Source organism: Schistocerca nitens, chromosome 5 (assembly GCF_023898315.1).
Source record: "Schistocerca nitens isolate TAMUIC-IGC-003100 chromosome 5, iqSchNite1.1, whole genome shotgun sequence".
In the NCBI taxonomy this organism is placed as follows: domain Eukaryota; kingdom Metazoa; phylum Arthropoda; class Insecta; order Orthoptera; family Acrididae; genus Schistocerca; species Schistocerca nitens.
Genome location: NC_064618.1, coordinates 709925162 through 709950164, shown reverse-complemented (window position 1 = coordinate 709950164; position 25003 = coordinate 709925162). Strand labels below are relative to the sequence as shown.

Genomic DNA, 25003 nt, shown 5'->3' with positions numbered 1-25003 from the left:
ATTGCAAATGTTGATGGCACAGTTGCTACCTTACTATCCCTCCTACTAACTACATAAACTGCTCCACTGATGTCAGCGAGAGAATCTACCAAATATCCATGTTTCTTTTATTCTTCACAACTGATACTTACAGTATGGAATTCACTTTCTTCCAAAAGTACCTAGCCTAAGGAGCTCCTGTTGATGCAAGTACGTCAGCAAAGAAACTGATGCGTAGATATTATCAAAAAACAGATAATAATACTGATATCGCTTGCCAGACGTACTACTACTATTTGAGAAAGCTCCCATAATTAGTTCTCTGTCTCTTACAAAATTCGCTTTATATATACGGTGGCTGATTTTTTGCATTTCAAAGAAAGCTGACTTCAGACACATGTATCCTTGGAAAACAATGGACAAATACTCACAGCAGAGATACCTGGCAGAATCTCTGAGAACCTAGAAGAGGGAATGTTGGAGCACTGCAACTTTGTGAGTTTAGTTCTCTTTAAAAAAAGAGAGAGAGAGAGAGAGAGAGAGAGAGAGAGAGAAGACCTGCAACATGGTGATACAATGGGTTAAGCAATTTACAGAAATCATGAAAAGCCTAAACCAGGATGGTCAGACACGGATTTGAACCTACATCAGTGTTGTTTTTCTCCTAATATACATACATAAATTAATTTATAAATAATTTGTGTCATTATCAGTGTAAGTAGATCAGCAACTTAAGGTTTCCATTACTGCAATGATGGTACATTATACAAAACACATCCCACCTATGAACTTCCCTTTTTTCATTTATGCAGGTCATAATAAACGGTTTAGTGAAGTAATACAAATTCCTGCTTTCCTGAAAAGTTATCTTCACATGTCATCACAACAGTTTCCTTTAAGTTCATTAACTCGGAATATGTAAAAGCAGTTACTTTCAGAAAAAATTGCTATAAGTTTTTTTGCATCTCTGGGATGAGAGTCAAACTACATAGAGCGTATTTGGCTGCAAGGAGGATGTGGAATTATTTGGGTCTGGGAGTTATCAAGAAATGATTGTTTTTGCTACATGTTTGTTTCGCTATATGTATTCTAACCAGAAACATTGTTGTCAGGGACCTAAATCGCATACAGACATGTGATCTATAGTCACGTCTATGTCATTTATTTCAAAACAAGTCAGGAGCACAGAGGTAATCACTAACACTCTTCTGCTAGCAGAGGAGACTTATTAGTTATGGGTGCATTACTGTAATTTTATATTGCAGACCTAGACTTTCATGCAGTAGTATGCTTAAACCCTTTCTTCTGCTAATGTGACTGAAGAGATAAGGCCACACTTCTTGATCTCTTACCACCAAGAGATATACAAACATATGAGTGTTACTTCATCTGTGACTTAAATTGGAATAGCCATGTTTCTCTGAGAGTTGAAAAGTTCGGTATTGACTTTGAACTGATTGTGTCCATAGAAGAAGATGAATAATCTTCCAGTAAAAAAAACCTTGCAATATTTATTTACATTAAAATCTTTAATCTTAACAATAAACATTGCACAGAGATAGTTCCATTTTAATTATGTGGCTGGCAATGACTGAATTTTATCCTGAACATGAAAATGAGGACATTCCTAATGTTTCTAACACACTCACATTGTTGAAAGTATCTACAAAATATTATCTTCAAGCTGCTACACTTTATTTTTCTTGTATGTTTATCAAAACTGGATATACTTGTCACATGCAGTGATCTATGATTCTTATTTATACAAAATAAGCTTATTTTCTCTCCACTGATTAGTGTTTTTTATTGTTTATTTTATATATTAAGTATGAGCCTGGACCAAAATCCCCTTGTTATCAAATCTTTCAGAGTGAATTCTCACATTTTTGACACTGGAGGGCTTGTATATTTTCATACAGTACATTTAGCAGTTTCAACAGACAAAAGAAGCACACTTCTGATATACACTCTTTACTTTCATCTTCCGCAAAATCAGTTTCAAACTGCAATTAAAGTTAAAGGAATTGACAATTTGAGTCTGTGAAAATAATGCATTGTATATCTAAGTCCACGGTGCTTTCAGGAATCACAATACCAGAAGTCAAAATTTCATAATACTTCTCATCAATACAAACTGCAGGCTTTAGGGATAATTTGTTTTAACAAAATTAATAATATGACAATAGTCTCTTGCAGCTGAAACATCAACTTTGTAAAACCTCTAATTTACACAAAACTACAGAATAACTGAAACACTCAAATTATAGGCATCAGAAACTTGTTATTACAAACAACACGTCAACATCACAGTAAACACTAAAAAGGCCTCAAGAAATGAAATTTTAAATAAAACATACCAGTGGTTCACTACTCTTCACAAGTTGCACTATCTTAATGGTTTCTTCATCCTCATCAACCTCCAATGGAATTTCCGGAAGACGAGGGAAATAGTCCTTCTGGGCCACAGCATCATGTGCACATAACAAACCCTGAGAAAACATAATTTCTTTTTAATATAGGAATTCCCATGACTGTTTTAAGTGGCTTTAGGAGTTAACCACATACACCAAGATGCTAACTCATGAACTATATGCCTAGTTCCCTATGATAATTTTGGTTCTTTGATGCATCTATACAATTTAATATGCTCCAGTTTTCTTTCTCAGTGAGTTGGAACTCGTATAAAGTTCTTGGGTTTTAGGCCAAGTGAGTTCATTAAAATGGCACAATGTGTGTCACTCCCATCATCTTCTGGCAAAGTGTTGAGACTGCATTTTGATTAGCCCTATGTATGCACTGCAGTGTGGTGGGCACACCCTTCCTTCGCCACAGGGTGGGTGGGGATGGGTGAGAATCCATGCCAGAGTCCCAGGGTAGACAATCAAACTCCACCTCATACGCCTTATGGATGTCTCTCATATAGGAGTGCTCACAGTGTATTGTGGCCAGTAATGGGTCCCAACCACAACTTAGTAACATAGTTGGTACCCATCGTCTCTGTTTATGTTGTCCCAATGTCTACTCGTCCTGCAGAGCAGTCTCATCCATTCAAAATCAAACACATGGCTTTGTTCCAAGGTGTGTTCAACGACCCCTGATTTGTCTTTGTGCCCCAGGCAAATACATCTGGCACACTTCCAGTTGCATTGCTGAATGCAGCCTTGTGTCTGCCCACTGTACAACACGTGACTCTCTCACAATGAATGCTATAGATGCCAGGTGTGCACAGTCCCACCAAATCCTTAACTGACCCAACTAGATCACTAATCACCTGCCGTGGTTGGTAGATTGTTTTAAGATATTTCTTAAGCGTCTTTCTGAACTTTGCTGTGGGTGGTCATAGAAATAGCAAAAACATCAGTTGCACGTCCTAGTTCCATGTTATAATACTAACACAGGAAGAGATCAAATAACATACAAAGAGGAAAATAACACAGGACTGACTAACCATACTGGGACTCAAGTGTGGCCTTTCCCCCCACCCCCACTCACCACACTAGAGCGCCTATATAAGGATAACCAAGATATTGTCTTGACACTTACCAGAAGATGTGGGGGTGACATTCATCAAAGCAGTAAACCATTTCAATGAACTCACTAGGTTGGAAACCCAAGAGCTTTATGCTATTTAAAGCTAAGTAACTGTGAATCGTAGATCCTTGAAAAAGATATTAAGGGGCACTACATGAACAATGAAATCTCTTTGTGCCCAGGTAGATTACAATGGAATGCTTTCAAAATATACATCAATAAAGTGCCAATCTGGCTTCCTTTGCAGTTAATATTTGCCACTACTCTGATTGCAGAGAAGAATGCCAACACTTTTTTAATCATCCTCTTACATGATAATTTTCTGGAGTATTTCAATAAAAATCAAAGAAATATTTACCCCAAGAAATTGCCACTGAGATTTATTCTGTAAAGTTAATAGCTAAACATCATACAAAAGTCTCTTCTTATAACTATTTCAAAAATATTACTGTAAACTGTAGACTAGACATAAATACCAATTCCAGACGAACTGGACCACCCACAACCAAACAACAACACTTAAGAGAAACTTTCACAACTCACCTACAGTTCAAAGCAGAGTGACGTAAAATGTAGATATAGCCATAGATATAGAAAAACTTGGTTGCTAATGAAAAACAGCACAGGGAATTGGTTTTTGCTACCAAATCATTTGTTTTGGGCAATGTCACCCATCTTCAGATGGGCTGACAGTCCCTTTATAATAGGTTACTCTGTAACTATAGCATATGATCTGAACATGGATGACATTGCCTGAAACAGGTAACTTGAAAAAAGCAGTGATCTGCAGACTGAAAAAAATTAGGCAGTTTCGTACAACTAAGGACTGTGAATACTCCCTGATGCCAACTACACCCAGTTTTGAGAAGAATAGTGAATCCTCAAAATTATGAAACAAAATTAAATGCTAACTTCCTACAAACTATTTTAATATAAAAGTTCTCTGTCATAAATTTGTTGACACAATCGTGTCTAATATTCCTTCTAAAACACCTCTCATAATGTGTAGATAGTTGATTTCCTATTTCAAGAGGCTGCAGGCACACAAAAATGCCACACAAGTACTAACATGCAACCATTATTTGACTAATTCAAAAGTTGATCTGCAAAATCAGACAAAGATTTCAATCAATGTTGACACACACTTCAAGTGTATAAAGCATTTAACATTATGAAAGACCATCTACGTGGGTAATGTTGAAAAGGTACAAACTTCTGTTACACAGGTATCTACACCACATTGTTATTGCTCTATTCATAACAGTTCCAGAAGAATAATTTGTAGTTTTCATTTTGAATCTTGATTGTCTTTTATCATACGCAATATGATAAATAATAATAATGGCGTGTGACAAGGGCCTCCCGTCGGGTAGACCGCTCGCCTGGTGCAAGTCTTTCGAGTTGACGCCACTTCGGCGACTTGCGCATTGATGGAGATGAAATGATGATGATTAGTGAAAACACAACACCCAGTCACTGAGCGGAGAAAATCTCCGACCCAGCCGGGAATCGAACCCGGGCCCTTAGGATTGACAGTCTGAGTATATTACAGTGGCTTTTATGCCATTTTCCAGCCATCGTGGCACATTCTTTCCAAACACAAACTCTAGAGCTCATATGTCAATCCATTATCTTTACATCACTTCTTGTCCCATGAAAGTAAGTCCCAATCAAAGTATTTTCCATTGGGAAACAAAGGGACAGGAAGGGTGGAGGGGGAGTATATGGATGGCAGTGGAGGAGGCAACGGGGAGTGGGAGAGGAAGAAGATGATTGTAGGGTGTTCATTAGTTAAGTTAGTTTTATCTGTTAGTTCCTTCACATCACTGGGTAAGTATGCCACTCTAAAGGACAGTGTAAATCATTTTAGTTTCTAGTATTACATTAAATAATATTACCGTCGATTCTGAACAGTGTTTAATGGCAGACAACAAACTTCGTATGGGAGTATATGTATTGTGAGACTATTGCCAGTATTTTCAACTGATTACAGTGAAGTGTACAAGAGGTTCTAGTGTGGGCACTACTTGTTACGATTACTACATGCTTCTATGTAACAGAAGATGTAGAGTTCCCCTCACAATATGATGCCGCAAAACAATAGTGAATGCGAATGGGGAAAATACAAGGGGCATTCAATAAGTAATGCAACACATTTCTTTCTCAGGCAGTTTCGGCTGAAAAACTGTGGAATTTGTTGTGAGACATTGTGGAATATTCATGCTTCAACCCCTAGAGTTTCATGAAGTTCCAATATGTGGCGCTATATATAGCCTTCAAAATGGTATCTGTAACAGAGGTGCATTCCAAGAAGAGAGCTGTCATTGAGTTTCTTTTGGTGGAAAACCAGAGCATCACAAACATTCAAAGGCACTTGCAGATTGTCTACGGAGACATGGCAGTGAACAAAAGCACAGTGAGTGGTTGGTGGAGTTGTCTGTTATTATCACAGCACCAAGGTCACACAAACCTGTCCGATCTCTCAGATGCCAACCGGCCACACACAGCCGTGACTCCTGGAGTGTTGGACACTCTCATTTGAGGTGATCGATGGATCACAATTAAACACATCGCCGCACAACTGTATGTCTCTGTTGGTAATGCTGACACTCCGTCCACCAGTTGGGGTACTCTAAAGTTAATGCCCACTGCTTTCCTCACCGTCTACCAGACAACCATAAAGAGCAACAAAGAACCATCTCTGCGGAATTGCTTGTGCATTACGGGGTTGATCGAGACAATTTCTTGTCGAATGTCATCACATGACACATTGGTTCATCACTTCCAACAGGATATAAAATGGCAATCCATGGAGTGGTGCCACACCAAATCTCCTCACAAGGAATAGTTCAAAGCCACACGCTCAGCCAGTAAAGTCATGGTGAGGGTTTCTGGGATTCTGAAGGGGTTATTCTGTTCGATGTCCTCCCTCAAGGTGCAATGATCAACTGTGAAGTATACTGTGCTACCCTCAGAAAATTGAAGAAAAGACTTCAGCGAGTTTGTTGCCACAAAAATGGAAATGAACTTCTCCTTCTCCATGACAATACAAGATCTCACAGAAGTCTGTGCACCCATGAGCAGCTCACAAAACTTCACCTACAGCCTGGATCTCGTACCTTCCAACTTCCATCTATTTGGCCCAATGAAGGATGTACTCGATGGTAGGCAGTACATAGATGATGGGGAGGTTTGACGTCAACTGATAGAGTGGTACCAAGTGGGCACGCAGGTCCTCACAGTAACATGGAGTAAGGTTGTCCCACTGAACGGAAATTATGTTAATAAACAGGGGTTTGTGGCCAAAAGAGTGGGGAATGATATGGTATTTTGGAATCCTGAATAAAACCAATCTGGTTTAAAAAGTGTTCCCTTACTTATTGAACACCCCTCGTAAGTCAACTTTTTGACATTTTCACCTCCAAAGTAGCCACTGCCCATAAATCAAAATCTGCAGAGCTTACACAGTCAAACATGTCTGTAATAAATTCCCAGCTTCTACAAATATAAAACCATGAGAATTTACTACGCTCTGTTTCATTTATTGAGTTTTCCTCGAGTATTGTGGTTTGTTCTTGTGCAGCAAAGAACTGCATTTATTGTTGTTGTTGTTTTTTATGAAGTCAATGGAGAGCTGTTTGTAAAGGACCATTTAATACTTTTCTCAGCAACAATAGCTTAACTGTGTATGAATTTATACAGTATAACATAAGAAATTTATTTACATTGTTTTTAATTACAAACTGACACATCAGCTATATACAATTCAGCATCTTTGTATACTCTCTCTTGTGACTTGCCTCTTCCAAATTTTATCATTTAACATGTAATGGTGATTAGTTATGAATATATGGTTCTCAGATCTGACGCACATCACACATAACTCTGCAATTATGTCATCGGAGCAACTGCTCGACACTGTTATGTGGTTGCTACTGGCTTTGGCTCGGAACTAGCCCCTAGTAATGCATTGTGATTATACAAACTGTAAATGGACATTCTGGAGCATGTTGTGTTGTTGTTGTGGTCTTCAGTCCTGAGACTGGTTTGATGCAACTCTCCATGCTACCCTATCCTGTGCAAGATTCTTCATCTCCCAGTACCTACTGCAACCTACATCCTTCTGAATCTGCTTAGTGTATTCATCTCTTGGTCTCCCTCTACGATTTTTACCCTCCACGCTGCCCTCCAATGCTAAATTTGTGATCCCTTGATGCCTCAGAACATGTCCTACCAACTGATCCCTTCTTCTGGTCAAGTTGTGCCACAAACTCCTCTTCTCCCCAATCCTATTCAATACTTCCTCATTAGTTATGTGATCTACCCATCTAATCTTCAGCATTCTTCTGTAGCACCATATTTCGAAAGCTTCTATTCTCTTCCTGTCCAAACTATTTATCGTCCATGTTTCACTTCCATACATGGCTACACTCCATACAAATACTTTCAGAAATGACTTCCTGACACTTAAATCTATACTCGATGTTAACAAATTTCTCTTCTTCAGAAACGCTTTCCTTGCCATTGCCAGTCTACATTTTATATCTGGAGCATGGGCATACAAAAAGCAGCAAGAACCTGGTATCCATGTTTCCTGCCAGCAGTAACCTCTTGATGACATCAAGCAGGTGTTACAAAGAAATGTGGCATAATTTATACAACGGTATCTGGTGGCAGACCTGAAAGTTGTGCATTCAATGGATCTGCCAGGACAATTTCAAGCGCTAGATTAGATATGGGACTTTACATGTGGTTTGTTTGTTTGTTTATTTTAATGATCTATTCCCTTGAGCTAGTTGTGTATATTCTGCAATTCATGCCTACAGCTATGCTTAACAAATTCAGATTTGTCCTGTTTCTGTAACCAAAGAACTGTCATACGATCACTTAAACTATTATTGATATCTCTGAGCATTGTATTTCATGTGACTTATTCTTTATGGCAAACCATTTAAGAAAGTTAATATTTTTTTCCAAGGGTATTTGTAAACCTCCATTTTTAATTCTTTTTCTGATTCAGTTATTCTCCATTTTGTATGAACTTCCTGAAGTTTTTAACAGATTTTGTTCAGTTTGTATACCTGTATATTTCCCAAGTTTACATTTTGTACCACTGGGGCTGATGAATTTTGTTGATAACTATATACTCACTTGGTTACATCACAGTTTACTTTTCTGCGCGAGAGCAGGAATCTGTTTGATTTCTTCGATATGCCACTGGAAACATAATGTAGATACTTTTTACATTTCTGTCAGCTTTTTTTTTTCCAAAATAAATCAAATCTTTTCTGCAAACTCTCCTTGGCTCTGAAAGAACACAGCCCTATCATGTTACTAAACTATAAGCTAAAGTGTTTACTTACTGTCAACTTGTTGGGAAGTATTTCTCTCTTGCTCTCTTCTGCGTCCAGTAATCTACTTGTCTGTAGACATAATTCTCATTTAAGCAACTGATTTCATAGTATTACCTACACAGTTTATTAGGTCCTCTGCTCAGCTATAAGACTTTTATGTGTCTGTTTTAAGCTGAGTTTTTCCAATAAAGAATGAGTTGCAAAATTGTGTTTTAGACTTTTCTTTAGGAACTTTAGTTCCTCTGTCCAACTGCATCACATTTGACATTAGCTAATTCCCTCATTTGTGCATTTATAAATCTAAGCTCAAGCTTAAGAATTTCTACTGTAGCTTTACTTTATCATATCCACCATTAGCATCCAAATCAAACAGATCAATGACCATTGAAAACCTGGCTTTGTAGTGTGTCAGTTTACACAGTTATGGGGTTCGGAAGTGTCATTTGCAGCAGCGACAGTATTTGGTTTCCATACAGTGTTTAGATTACTAATTTTGTCATATGCCATCAGTTCTTTAGATTATTCCACTGCTTGATTATTAATATGTCCAGCAAAACATGCAGAGGAATTAGCTGCACTCTGAAAAATAACTCTTAGTTCCACTGGCCATAGTCAACAAACTTCACGCTGCTGCCTTTGGCTGCTAACCTCACACCTCTGGGATACCCGACTGGCATCGCAGATGCCTTATGCACAATCTGACTTCCCAGAGGCTGCCTAGCCTATTTATGTACTTGACCTTGCTGCTTTATCTTCACCCAAAAGTGAATGGTGGATAGTGATGGGGCTGCAGATATCTGGGCAGAATACAAGTGCAGGTACTGGCTGAATGTCTTTCACTGTTTGCCTGAACAACTGCTACTGATTAGGGAGCTAAGCCACATCATGTGATGGAACTCTGGCAACTTTCCAGCAAAATCCAGATTTTCATAAAGACACACATTGCTTTTTACCAGGCACTCCAGTGTTAGGCAAGCGATGGATCTCCTTTGTAAATAACTCCATATTGGCAAGAAAGATCAGTGAAGGCTACATATCATTGCCAAAGGTCCCGTTTGAAATGTGAAGGAGGCACTATCAGCAGCTGTTGATTACACTGGAAGCAACTGGCTGCTTTTGCTGCCTGTTATCTGAGAAAGCTTTAGCTAACTTTGACGGCTTTCTGAAGATGAAGATGGTTATCTTCACTTGGTAGTTGGAAGCAAAGCTGGTAATTTATAGCAGCTAAAATCAACTCATATCATCTAATTTGGAGACGTGCAGAAGTCCTAAATTAGAGGTTCTGTTGACTGTCTGACCATCTCAAGCGCAGATTTCTTGATCCGATCTATCAAATGGAGAAGCTTAGAATCTGTTAGATGACAAAAATCTCCTCTGAAAAATCAAAATGGATTCTGTAAACAGAAGTCTTGCAAAATGCAGCTTACTCCATCCATCCATGAACTCCAGAGCACCACAGACAAAGGTGCCCAGGTTGATGCTGTATTCATTGGTGTCTGGAAGGCACCTGATACAGCTCCACGTTGTCATTTAGCATAAAAAATACAAGTTTGCTGAGTATTGGACCAAATTTGCGACATCCAGCCAACAGAACTCAATTAACTATTTTTTATGGGCAGAATCAACAGATGTAAAGTTAATTTAGGAGCACCCCAAATGAATGTCGTACAGCCATTACTGTTTACAAAATACAGAAATGTTCTGTTGGTTAATGTCAGAAGCTCCATGACACTGTTCACAATGTTGTTGCCTATATGAAGACTGTAGTGAAATGCAGGAAGACCAGAAGAAGATCGACGACTGGTGCAGAGACTGGCTATTGATTACACTACCGGTGATACATCACAGGAAACAATACCAGTCATAGATACCTAGTTGTAGCCAATAAGAATGACATGAAGGAAGTGGAATGACCAGATAAAATTGATTGTAAGAAAAGTAGATAACAGATTGATATTAATCGGGGGAAGCATACAGAAGTGTAATTCATCCATGAAGGAAGTGGATTACAAAATACTTGTAAGACTGATTCTTGGGTATTGCTTACCAACACTCACGGACCCTTACCAAGTTGGATTAAGATATTGAGAAGCTATTTGAGCCTGTGTGCAAGAGCATTACTGAAATACCCAACAAACCCTAGCAGGAAATACTACAAGAGATGTGCATCATAGAGATGTTTACTGTTGAATTCCAAGAGAGTGTGTTCCAAAAAGAGTCAGTCACTACTTCCTCTCTTTTATGGCTCACAAAATGATCACAACAAGAAAATCACAGGAATTAGAGCTCATATGGATGTTTATTGATAGTAGTTGTTCCTACCCACCATATGCACATGGAACAGGGTAGGATGAAGTTAAAATGACACAAGAAGTATCCTCTGCCTCACACTGTGGCTCATGGGATATACACACAGATGTAGAACAGGTAAAGCATGCACTACTCTCAGGAAGTAACTTTCCTGATTAGCAGACTATCAATGAAATGCACATGATGGATTTCTAAGCTGTAAAAACCCCTCTGTGAGGCAAATAAGGCTTTACATTTAGTACAAGTATATTACACAGCAAATAGTGGGACCAGTATTAGCTTCAAAGGGAAATACATATCACACATTAAGAAAGGAAAGTAAAGTCTAATATCAGATAACTGCTGAAGCCCTCAGGGTAAGGACTCAAAGGTACTCACACTGATTATTGATAATAAAATGCAAACAATATTTAGAATGTACAGCTGGTTCAAATCAGAAGTAACAGTAATGTGATCTTATATTACACATGGAATAAACACAACATAGCATGGACAGCAGTGGCAATGGACCTGCAGAATTCAGTACTGTTTGAAGAGATAAATATAGAGGCAGAATGAGGGATGATCATCTGGGTAAAGATAAGCATTCAGGCAGAAACAAAAATAGTGACAATAGTTCTACTACTCACCCATATCAAGTATTCTTTTAATGTGAGGGAAATGCATCACATGTGTTATACAAATGTTCCAACTTCTTAATTCAGTTCAATGTGAAAAGAATCAGTGACCCCAAGGCTATTATAACATCACTGTTCATTAGCGCTGAATAAAAAATTAAGAAATGTACAAACGTATTTTTGCTTAACAAGGATATCAAAGAAACAGAAACTACTTGTGCATGCAACATTCCACTATCAGAAAAAGAATGTCAGGAGCCTGAAGTGTAAACTATGAAAAATTGCAAGCCACATCCTACATATACAGAAAATTGTGAGGAAGAGGATCAATTCAGTAACGATACTGAGAAAATACTAAGATAGAGACCATTACACAACAAATTCAAACAAAATCGAATCCTTCCTTAACAAATAACACTTGACACTGGTGGCCTGAGCTGCCTGAGACTGCAGTTGTGCTTTTTCTTTTTGTGTGTGTGTGTGTGGGGGGGGGGGGGGGGGGGTCTAACATGAGAAATGTAAGGACAGTTCCAACTTACATCTTTCATAATAGCCATGATGGAAAAATTAAGACACGTACAGGTGTACATGGATTTATGCCAAGAATCTTTATACATATCATCTGCGAAGGTACAATATTTACTCTACACCATTAGGTGACTTGAAGATGACAAAAAAGCTGTATTTCTTGACAGTGATATTTGTTAAATTATTTAAGATCCATTTCAATGAGCTGTTTATTGCTTGGCTGTTTTGACATCAGGCATATTTTCTGTTTCGGCATCAAGAACCACATAAAACACACCAATACAGTGACTACATAAGAGTACTAGATAGAATTATTTCTGTGAAATGGCTAAGACCTTACTGTAACAATTAAGGGGTAGTAATATAATGAGATTTTCTACTGTCTTTTCATTATAGCTTTCTTCGTTCAAGAAAAAAAAAAGTACAAAAAAATTCATCTTGATTTGAACTCAGCAGTTTCATTCATAAATACAATACTAAACTACTCACCACTGAATTCCTCTCCAGTTTACACTGTGAGAATTATGTAGCCCTATGACAACTACTGCAGGAATTTACAGTACACACAGCTTGATTGGCACAACCTATGAGTCAGTCACATGATTAAATGGTTAGAGTTAAGTACTGCTTTCCTGCAAATCCCAGATTATGCATAACCTTCCACTATTACTTTAAACAACAGAAAGTCCACGATGGAATGACAACAATATGGAGAGGATAGATTGCTACTCACCACATAGAGGTGGTGTTGAGTCGCAGACATGCATTTAAAAAAAAAAGTGTGTGAGATACATTCATCCTTCAGACAAAGTCCTCCATCAGAAGTAGAAAACTTACACACATTCATACAAGCACAATTTACAAAGGCATACTGTGACTGTGTCTGACATGAGAAGCAAACTAACTGTGGTGGGCAGTAGGGTACAGAAGAGGCTTGGGGCAGTGGGGCAGATGCTAGAGCTGCCCATGAGAGTATGCATGGGCATCGTGTGGAAGGAGAGGGCTACAAGATGCTACAAGAGGCTGTGCTGGGAAAGGGGGAGGGGGGGGGGAGGCTTTCGTAGGAAAAGGGAAAGGACTACATACACTATATGATCAAAAGTATCCGGACAACCCTAAAAACATATGTTTTTCATATTAGGTGCATTGTGCTGCCACCTACTGCCAGGTACTCCATAACAGCGACCTCAGTAGTCATTAGACATCGTGAGAGAGCAGAATGGGGCACTCTGCGTAACTCACGGACTTTGAACATTGGGTGTCGCTTGTGTCATATGTCTGTATGCGATATTTTCAAACTCCTAAATATCCCTAGCTCCACCGTTTCCGATGTGATATGTAATAGGCAGACATCTAGCCAGAACGTCACACAGGAATTCCAAACTGCTTCAGGATCCACTGCAAGTACTATGACAGTTAGCCGGGAGGTGAGGAAACTTTGATTACATGGTTGAGCAGCTGTTCATATGCCACACATTACGCTGGTAAATGGCCAAATGATGCCTCGCTTGGCGTAAGGAGCCTAAACATTGGGTGATTGAACAGTGGAAAAACGTTACGTGGAGTGATGAATCACAGTACACAATGCGGCAATTCGATTGCAGGGTGTGGGTATGGCGAATGCCTGGTGAACGTTTTCTGCCAGCGTGTGTATTGCCAACAGTAAAATTTGGAGGCAGTGGTGTTACGGTGTGGTCGTGTTTTTCATCGAGGGGGCTTGCACCCCTTGTTGTTTTGCATGGCACTATCACAGCACAGGCCTACACTGATGTTTTAAGCACCTTGTTGCTTCTCACTGTTGAAGAGCAATTCGGGGATGGCAATTGCATCTTTCAACACAATTGAGCACCTGTTCACAATGCACGGCTTGCGGCAGAGTGGTTACATGACAATCACATCCCTGTAATGGATTGGCCTGTACAGAATCCTGACCTGAATCCCATAGAACAACGTTGGGATGTTTTGGATAGCCGACTTTGTGCCAGGCCTCACCCACTGACATCGATACCTCTCCTCAGTGCAGCGCCGTGAAGAATGGGCTGCCATTTGCCAAGAAATCTTCCAGCACCTGACTGAACGTAAGCCTGCAAGAGTGGAACTTGTCACCAAGGCTAACGGTCGGCCAACACCATATTGAATTCCAGCATTACCGATGGAGGGCACCACAAACTTGTAAGTCATTTCCAGCCAGGTGTCTGGATACTTTTGATCACATAGTGTAGCTGTGTTGCAGGGTAGAAGATGTATGTAGTACAGGACTGAGTGTGTGGGGAAGAGGGCTGGCAGGGTGAGGACAGGAACTAGCAAAAGATGAGGCCAGGGGCTTATGGAAATGAAACATACATCGCAAGGAGAGTTCCAATCTGTGCAATTCAAAAAAAGCTGTTCTTTGTGGGAAGAATCCAGATGGCAGACTTTGAAGCAGTTGTTAAAGTGAAGCACAGTGTTGGTTGGCATGCTCAGCAACTGGGAGGTCCACCTGTCTCTTGGCCACAGACGTCGCTGGCCATTCATGTGGTGTGGGCATACAGCTGCATAGTTGTCATACCCACGTAAAATATGGTACAGAGGTTACAGCTAAGTTTGTAGATTACATGGCTGCTTTCACAGTTAGCTCTGCTTTTGATGGGCTGGGAGATGCCCGTGTCAAAATTGGAGCAGGAGGTAGCAAGAGATGTAAGGGACAGGTCTTGCATCTACATCTATTGCAGGGATATGAGCCATGAGGAAAGGGGTTGGGAGAAGAAATGGGATAGGGACACAAACGGACACTGCATAGGTTGCTCCAGTCCTTGGTGGTTTTAGGTTACAACACCTCCTTGGTGGTCTTTCAGTGGGTATGTGGAGGATGGTAGGTGACTGGGGAAACAAGGCATTGGAGATCTGTTCCTGGAAAAGGATGGGAGATAATTTCAGTCAGTGAAGACCTCAGTGATACCCTTGGCATATTTAGAGAGGGTCTGCTGGTCACTACAGATGCAATGACCATGGGTGCCTACGCTGTATGGAAGGAACTTCTAAGTACGGAATGGGTGGCAGCTGTCAATGCACAGGTATCGTTCGTGACTGGTAGGTTTGATGTGAACAGAAGTTCTGATGCAGCCTTCTTGAAGATGGAGGACGACCAGGTGAAGCAAATGGGGGGAGAAGATGTTAAGGTTCTGGAGGAAAGTTAGTATGGTGTCCTCAGCCTCAGTTCAGATCACGAAGATGTCATCAATACATCTGACCCAGTTGAGGGGTTTGGGATTCTGGGTGGTTAGTAAGGATTCCTCTAAATGGCTCTTGACTAGGTTAGCACTGGATGGTGCCATGCACAAACCCATTTGGGAAGTAATTGTGTGAGCAGATATAGTCCGACATGGTGACCAAGAAGGAAGTTGTAGGTTTGGAGGCAGTCAGGTGTTGGCAAAGGTAGTGTTCAATGGCAGCAAGGCCATAAGTATCGAAAACATAATGGGAGGTGGCACAGACAGTGTCAAGCAGTGCACTGACTGTAAAAAGAACAGGAATTATAGGGGGGAGGGGGGGGGGGGGGAAATTGGTGTAGGAAATTATTGTTGGTGTCTTATATAGGAGGGTAGACACATATCTTAATATTAAGGTCTGCCAAGGAGGAAGTGACCATGAGAAAAAGGTTGAATAACCAACAACAGGGTAACATTCTACAAGATGAAGCATAAAGAGCCCAAAGTTTGAGTGTGGCAGTGTAGCTGGAAAATATGAAAAAGGAAAACATGTAAGGCTCAATCTACATATAATGTTGGTCACTGAAGTGAAATAGAAAGAAGATGATTTCTAGTCACTGACCTGTTAGTATGGAGGACATGTTTGAAATTGTACAATCACAATAAAAATATAGCTCTTACAAAGTAGACACTATGCCACAATTGTGTTCAGCACCTACTGCCATATTCTGTTAGATTTTGTTTACTCTTTCATGAGCAGTGTATATTGACAGCATTTGTAATAAATTTCAGCTATTTTCAAGTTTGTTTGTGATCACAACCTCAAAAACTCTAAAGTTTAGAGACACTGAGTCTCTTAACATTCTCAGTTTACAAATAGCATCAAGGAACTGGCAAATTTTATCTCATGTTATACTCTTATTACAAAAGAAATCGTTTTGTTGGTGTTAATCACTGTTTATAAAGAGAACTCATCTTTGTAACATTCCAGATCCAGAAGTTAACATGTTGAAGAGGCTGTTCTGGCAGCCACTGAAGAAACAGGGTGCAACCAAGTGCAGAATTGCTGTACATTGGAACAAATTATGCCTGTCCTCTGGGCTCTGAGGCCATATTCTGATCATTAAAGTGACTGGCAGAGGAGGTGTTTTAAGACCAGCTTTGCTCACAGAATTTCAACAAAGCTTATAATCTGCAGCATAGTCCCCACAATTCCATACTCCATCTTGTCCTGGTTCCCAGTCAGATGGAACACTTGAACCAGGGACTTGGTTTTGTGTCACACTATGTTGCAACTTCCTAGATATGTGCTGCAGAGTGGAGAACTGTAGGGTTCACCTAAGTAGGTGAGGTATGAACTACACATCAAAACCTGATATCACAGTAGTGGAGTGCACATGATGTGCAAGCAAGGAATATTTTCTCCTCAACTGGGTGAGTATCTAGTCTAGATAATGATAGCTGTAGAAGAACTCATTTTAGTGTAAGATCCAAATCATTGCACCCACAGACGACGCTAGAATTTGCAGCAGAGTGCCAAAGTTTAAAACACTCCTAAAAAGCAACAAACCTCACATAATACGAAGCACAGACAGCTGGCTCAATTCTGAAATTGACAGCAATAACATTTCTGGGGCAAATCTAAGTACACGCTGAAAGCACAGGCTAATGGAAAATTGAGGTAGTGTATTTGTTGCAGTAACAAGAAGCTCAAATCTAGAAACCGAACTTGCGTGAAAGAGCATTTGATGAAGATTCAGTATCAACTAAATGCCTTCCCCACAAACTACCTCAAACAGATATTTCAGAAGCCCACTCATGATTAAAATATATAAGATCTGATGGCAACAAATAGAACTGACCTCTTTTAGGATGTCCACACAGGTATTAGTAAGCACAATGCATTATAGCAACAAAGATTACCAAAGTATAAAGGGAGAATCAAAACAAGTAGAAAGATTTCACATTCAGCAACCCAGATAAGGAGGATGTAACAGCACTATTGCTGAAGTTTAGTAGAATAGCTTAGCAAGCACTGTACATAGAACAGTTTATGATGGGAAGCACTGTCTATGGTATATAGTGCCTGTAAAGAAACTTAGATAAAAAAAAACACTTTAAATGAAAAAGTTTAACATTACGCTTGACCACAACCATTAGGAATATAAATTGAAAATAAATTTTCTGTAATCAGTCATATACATTAAATTATACTTTAAAAAACAAAGATGATGTGACTTACCAAACGAAAGCTCTGGCATGTTGATAGGCACACAAACAAACATACACACAAAATTGAAGCTTTCGCAACCAACGGTTGCTTCATCAGGAAAGAGGGAAGGAGAGGGAAAGACGAAAGGATGTGGGCAACCGTTCGTTGCGAAAGCTTCAATTTTGTGTGTATGTTTGTGTGTCTATCAACATGCCAGCGCTTTCGTTTGGTAAGTCACATCATCTTTGTTTTTAGATATATTTTTCCCACGTGGAATGTTTCCCTCTATTATATTCATATCATTAAATTATACTTTCCACTTTATAATTCAGAGGATTAGACGTCAGTCATCATGATATTAATGTCAATAAGTAAGGCATGGAGACTTCTGTTGAAGTAAAGGAAGATTAGTGTTAAACATCCCAATGACAACAACATCACCAGAGACAGAGCACAAGCTCAGATTAAGGAAGGATGGGGAAGCAGATGAGCCACGCACTTTCAAAGAACCATCTCAACATTTGCCATAAACAATTTAGGAAAATCATGGAAGATGAACTGTCGTCCTCCCAAACAAGTCCAGAGTGCTAACTGCTGCGCTATCTCACTCGGTCTGGCCCCAGCAGTCAGCATGGTGGTCAGTTGTGAGTGCTGCATTTGCATGAATGTGTGTGTGTTTTGGGGGAATGGGGGGGGGGGGGGGGGGTGCCTATTTTGGAAGAAAGCCTTCTGACCGAAAACTTTTAAGTGTTCAGTAGTCTTTCTGTTGTACCTGTCTGCAACTCAACATCTCTGCATGTGGTGAGTAGCAATCTATTCTTTAGATAACATTGTCACTCAGTATTTCTGTTTATAAGGCTACCTAAAGAGCTATGTGTATTTCATTCAAATGAACAAATAAAAATAAATACACTGCCATTAAATACTTTGCTTTTCAGAGTTTACTGTCTAAATTCATTTGTAAGTTACTGATGATTTATAGAAGGTTTATTCCATCTTCAAATTTAAAAACAAGGCAACTGATGTCAAAGGAAAGTAAGGAAAGGTGGAAGAAATATTAAAGTTTAACTTCCCTTTGAAGACAAGATCAAGATCATTTGGCACAGCACAAGCTTGGTTTGGGAAAGTAAATTGACCATGCTTTCTTCTTCTTATTCCAAGGAACCATCAGAGTATAAATAACTTGTTTTAAGTAATGCATGGGAACTACAGAAGCCTACATCTGAAATGGCTGGATAAGCCCCAAAATTTGAGTCCAATGTCTTAACATTGTGTCACTTCACAAGACAGTAAACTGAAAGACCATCCACGTAAAGGACATCTCAAAATGGCACACATTGACAAAAACACTCAGGTAAAGCACAATATACTACTGGATGATCAATTAAAGATGGATGAAATAGGCAAACCAGAATAAACACTACAGTACAATTTTTACAAAAAATGTATATTATGAGATGTCTGAAATAAGTTAACACAAAAAATGTTCAGTGATTTTTAAAAAACTCAAATGATTTTGTGGGTTAATTTGTTATAGTGTATGAGATGTTGCTTTCTCTCTTCATGGTAGAAATAAAACAGCAATTAAAATAAAGAACACCAAATTTTAAATGCCTCTGCCAGATATGTGACAAGTGTTTTATTAGATGCATACGAAATTATTCTTATTGATTACCCAGCAAAAAGAAATTAACTGACAAACATCAGAAAAGTATTCTGATCCAACTAAATGATAAATACAGGAGGAAAGTATCGTATTGGGGAAGAGGTGACTCAATCAAAACTTAAATAGTGGTTTCCTAATGGACTATATTTTACAAAACCAATACTGATTTGCGCACTACTACATGAAAATTCTGAAATGTGTTAGGTGTCAACAATCAACATTTTAATGGCAGATGTGTTATGCAGGCTTTCCAGAGTTAGGTGGGGACAGGGCTATGCAACACACATGAAGTTTCAGTATTTAACTATTTACACACCTAGCTTTCTTCATTAAGCTAACAACTTTCTGATAGGAGTTTCAGCCAAGCCCACCTTCCTGCAGTTTCTTTTCAGTTAAACATATTGTATATTCAATTGTTCCAGTAATCTCCATTTCTTCATTTTTACTTACTTATCCATGGCTTGGGGCTTTATTTACACCAAGGAAAAATTAGTGGTACAAATCTTTCTACATAACAAAAGAATGGAATTATGCCTGCTTGTTTCTACCTACATGTGGAGTGTCAATTGTACAACAATATTTAGAACAATTAACTTTGTCTTCTTGAAGTTGATTTTCTTATATGCGATGCATTCTTCTTGATTTTGTTGCAAACACAATTCTGTAATACACACTGTTCACTTACCAAGTGCAACCAAATTTAAAACTGATTTGTCGCCGAATATAACTTACCTTTCTCTCAACTTAGATTTAAGGCTGTTTGAATATTAAACTTTTTTAACTACTCTTTTGTAGAATGAAACTCTTATAAGACTAACATTGACAATAACTGTCTTGCACAGCATAGCAATTTGTTGCTAGGATTAAAAGTGTCAATTGCAAACTACTGCGCACTGTGCCATGTGCAGTGCACTGTCCATAATCAACTGGGTATTTCAGACGTGATGGTCAATATTCAGGGATATGACAGGAATGGTCATTCAAAACAAAAAAGTTAAGTAAACATGGGCTCTAAAATTCATACCTTAAGAGCTATGAGCAATTCTTGATCTCTGATACTGTGAAACCAATCTCTTCTACTGCAAGCTCTTTGCTTTCCATATCTTGGTACATGGTAGTACGGATCAAAATAAGGGAAAAAGTTCAGTAAATTTGTGCTTTAAAATGCATACCTTAAAAGTTATGAATACTTGTTCATTAGCAGAGTTGTTTTTCAAAGTAGCGAAGATGAACAATTGCTCATAGCTCTTAAGGTATGCATTCCAGAGCAAGTTTACTTGACCTTTTTGTTTCGAATGATCGTTCCTGTCATATCCCTGAATACTGACCATCACTTCTGAAACACCCTGTGTAGCAGTCATCAAATAAAATGTTGTTTTAACCCAAATATTCCCTTAACTTCCTCTAACTTGTAATGCAGCTCACAGTACTATGAAGTATACTTACCGTTTAGTGCAGTAACTAAAGCAGGAGGCATTTCCAATACACATGAAGTAGGAACTACCTCAAAACATTGGTATACAAATCAACAATACATATTTGTTTGCCCCTTGTCCAAGGTTGTTATCATTTGCACAATATTAACTGGAACTATTAAAACTGTTTCTCAACACCAGGAGCTTTCAGATATGTGTAGTTCTACCATATATTCACATCTTTTACAAGCTTATACACATATTAGTCACATTAAATTTTAATGTTGCTAATGTGATCACACTGCCACAAAACACACTAATTTAAAGAATAATCTACTTGATAGAACTGTAACTAAAACACAGATACACATAATGTAATGGGAATGGAACACTAAAAGTAATTGACCAGTGATTCATTTGTTTCATCTTGTGTACAGTAGACTCTCACGGACTAGTCTGACAATGTATCGCATATAGTCAAAGCTTTTAATGGTAATCTTCATTTTAAGGCAGCTTCCTGACAATGAAATGTCAAGTATGCTTGACACTCCTACAGTAACTTACAAATAGATTCAGGTGTATGTACCAGATGAATGGTAAATATATAGTGATAATAACGTATTAATAAGTGAGAAGAATTTTCTTCAGAGTTACGTGAAGAGAGCCCACTCTGGAACAGGTTTTCAGTAATTCTCATATTTTAACAGCTACCTCATTGTTATTTTCTTTGCTGCTCTACTACACTGGTACTGAAATTTTGGAAAAAAGTTGTGTATAAAAATGTATCAAATACCCACCATAGCACCTAAGTTGCAAAATAGTCACTGTCATGAGCATTGTAATGTGTCAACAGCTTCGATTTCTATTGTAACAAAAGCTTATCTGATGGAGCATGCTGGCAGTGCTAATCTTATTCTTTTAATTTTTCTAGAAATAAAAGGGTCTGAAACTATCTGAAGCACATTTAATGCTGAAGTAATGTTATTCTGCATCTATACCCATACTTTGCAAATAACTGAAGTGCATACCAACTGTACCATGCACATCCAATATCCAAATAAGTTCCAGGACTGATTTTATTCCTGGTGTATAAGTAACATCAACACAATAACTACAGTGGAGGTTTGAACAAAGACCTGTACACAGGAGACGTGCAATCTACCAGTCACTTGTGAACAGGCAGTTTTAAGTAGTGTTCTTGAAGCTGTAGTACATCAACACTGCTGTGTCACACACTGTAATGGAGTAACATCTTTAAATCGTGTTTAATAACCAAAATGTTTTGAAGATGAGAAAACTGTGTGCAATGTTTGTCCCATACACCTTTACTTCTGAAAAAAGCATTGATGCATGGACACCTGCCATAACTTGATTGAAATGCAAATCACGGACAATTCTTTTATGGAAAAACTCTGCATTGTCAATGGGACTTGATGTTGTCAATGCAAACCTATTACAAAATGACGAAGTGGAGAAATTCACATAAAGGGTCAACACTTTGATGACATAACACAAGGGCAGGCAAACGCTGCACGCGGCTCATGAGAGCACAGCGCTGCACGTGTGCTGCTTGCGTGCAGGCGTCGACCGGGGCTGTGGCGACAGCCGGCAGGTTGCGGCAGTGTAGTGCCAGGCTAAGCTGCGGACGTTGATGCGAAGCGAGCACTATGTAGTGAACGTTGTATTTCAAGAAACGGAGAAGTGGAGATTTGCTATCTTTTAAAAAGTAATGGGAGAATCATTTTTTCTTTGTGCAAAGACGTGAAAATTCGAAATGTTTAATATGCGTCAGTATTCTCGCTGGTCAACGGAAGTTTAGTATTGAAGGCCATTATAATAAATTTCACAAGGACGAGTACAATTTATTATCGCATTCTGAGCGGATGGGGAATTGACTGAGCTTAAGAAGACCGATCTGACGATACCAGATGAATCTGTCGTAGTTGGCCGGCCGGAGTGGCCGAGCGGTTCTAGGCACTACAGTCTAGAACCGCGCGACTGCTATGGTCACAGGTTCGAATCCTGCCTCGGGCATGGATGTGTGTGATGTCCTTAGGTTAGTTAGGTTTAAGTAGTTCTAAGTTCTAGGGGACTGATGACCACAGCAGTTAAGTCCCATAGTGCTCAGAGCCATTTGAATTTGTCGTAGTTGCTGTTGTCACGAGAGATCTGTGACTTTCTCTCGTCATGTCTCTCATCTAACTGATCTAACATTTTATGGAGCACTGTTTTCAAGTTTTCAGGACTACAACAATAATAGCCCAGCGGTATGTGCAAGTTAAAAGACTGCGCTTGATATAGCGAGAGCTGGAAAACCATTTGCTGAATTAATAAGTCTCGGTTAAGAGCAAACATCAGTGATGAAAATTTACGTAACTGTTTGTGTTTGTCTGTATATAGAAATTTTGTTCCAGATATTAAACATATTGTAAACTCCACCTGTGATACTTAAATAAAACGTATCGTAGGTAATAGGTACTCTTTCAAACCATGATTTCTTTCAAGCACTCCTACTAACCTTATTGATTCACTCAATAAAGCAAGCTAGGAAACAAAACGCATTACAGAGGAAGGAGCGGACAGAAGGTATGGTGGGGATGGGAGATAAGCGGGTGGCCAGCTTGCCCCTGGGTGCACACGGAACACCTGTTAATTCTGATTCTTGAAACTTTGTAAGCACGCTTTTCAAGATAGACAGCATCTATCCTTTACCACCTGTCAGCACAGTTTTTTCAGTATATCCATGACACTATTCTGCTAGTCAAAACAAACCTGTGTCCATTTGTGCTGCCTTTCATTGTACATGTTCCGTTTCTCTTGTCTGAAAACATTTTCACAGAATCCTACTTCAACAATATCAGCAGTGAAGTGCTGTTATTTGTGTTGTTGTTGTTGTTGTTGTTGTTGTTGTCCTGAGACTGGTTTGATGCAGCTCTCCGTGCTACTCTATCCTGTGCACATCTCCCAGTACCTACTGCAACCTACATCCTTTTGAATCTGCTTAGTGTATTCATCTCTTGGTCTCCCTCTACGATTTTTACCCTCCACACTGCCCTCCAATGCTAAATTTGTGGTCCCTTGACGCCTCAGAACATGTCCTACCAACCAATACCTTCCTCTAGTCAAGTTGTGCCACAAGCTCCTCTTCTCCCAAATTCTATTCCTCATTAGTTATGTGATATACCCATCTAATCTTCAGCATTCTTCTATAGCACCACATTTCAAAAGCTTCTATTCTCTTCTTGTCCAAACTATTTATCGTCCATGTTTCACTTCCATACATGGCTACACTCCATACAAATACTTTCAGAAACGACTTCCCAACACTTAAATCTATACTCGATGTTAACAAATTTCTCTTCTTCAGAAATGCTTTCCTTGCCATTGCCAGTCTACATTTTATATCCTCTCTACTTCGACCATCATCAGTTATTTTGCTCCCCAAATAGCAAAACTCACTCACTACTTTTAAGTGTCTCATTTCCTAATCTCATTCCCTCAGCATCACCAGACTTAATTCAACTACATTCCATTATTACATCGTTGTTACAACAATAAATTTTCTAATTATTCTATATAGTCTAATACAAATTCCTAAATAATATCAACTTGATGGAACCCCTACAATACCTGGTTTCACTGATCAGCTATGAAACTGATTTTCCACTAGAGTTGTCCTATATACTACGTATTGCAGTAAGCATAACACTTACTGACAAACAGAATTCTCTTAAGTTAATTTGCTAACAAAACTTTACATGTTCATAACAATGGCAATTACTAGGAGCTTTTTTTTAGGATATTAAACCCCATCCCACATACTAAAAAATACAAAATAGTGCCAAATTATGTAACAGTACTTTCATCTGGAGCAATGTTTCACTTCACTTCAGTGGACAACAATGAAAACTCAGTTATTTCACCCCTTAGTAACATGAACTTGTACACAGTTATAGGTGGATCGCTGGGTGTTGAGGGAGTACAAGGTGAATACGTCTCCATAGATGACAAATTTTTCATCCTGAATCAATACACAACATGAGAAACAATAAAATTTCATTACAAACACCTGCATCTTTAATGAAGTACCTTCAAGCAACACATTCAAAATGTAAACAAATTTAATTTTTATTAAATGTCTCACAATTGTATTATCATCATAAAGACAAATGGTATTAATTGACCACAATATTACTGCACCTG

General features: G+C 38.9%; 1 protein-coding gene across 9 annotated transcripts in view; it reads right to left on the bottom strand.

The window, feature by feature from the left end:
* LOC126260868 (MAGUK p55 subfamily member 7) overlaps positions 1 to 25003 on the bottom strand; it is a 266432-nt gene that overhangs the window by 217123 nt on the left and 24306 nt on the right. For all 9 annotated transcript variants that reach the window (XM_049958291.1, XM_049958294.1, XM_049958296.1 and 6 more), the window contains exon 4: positions 2337 to 2468. In XM_049958291.1, coding sequence (XP_049814248.1) covers positions 2337 to 2468 — 132 coding nt within the window. The remainder of the gene's footprint in view (positions 1 to 2336; positions 2469 to 25003) is intronic.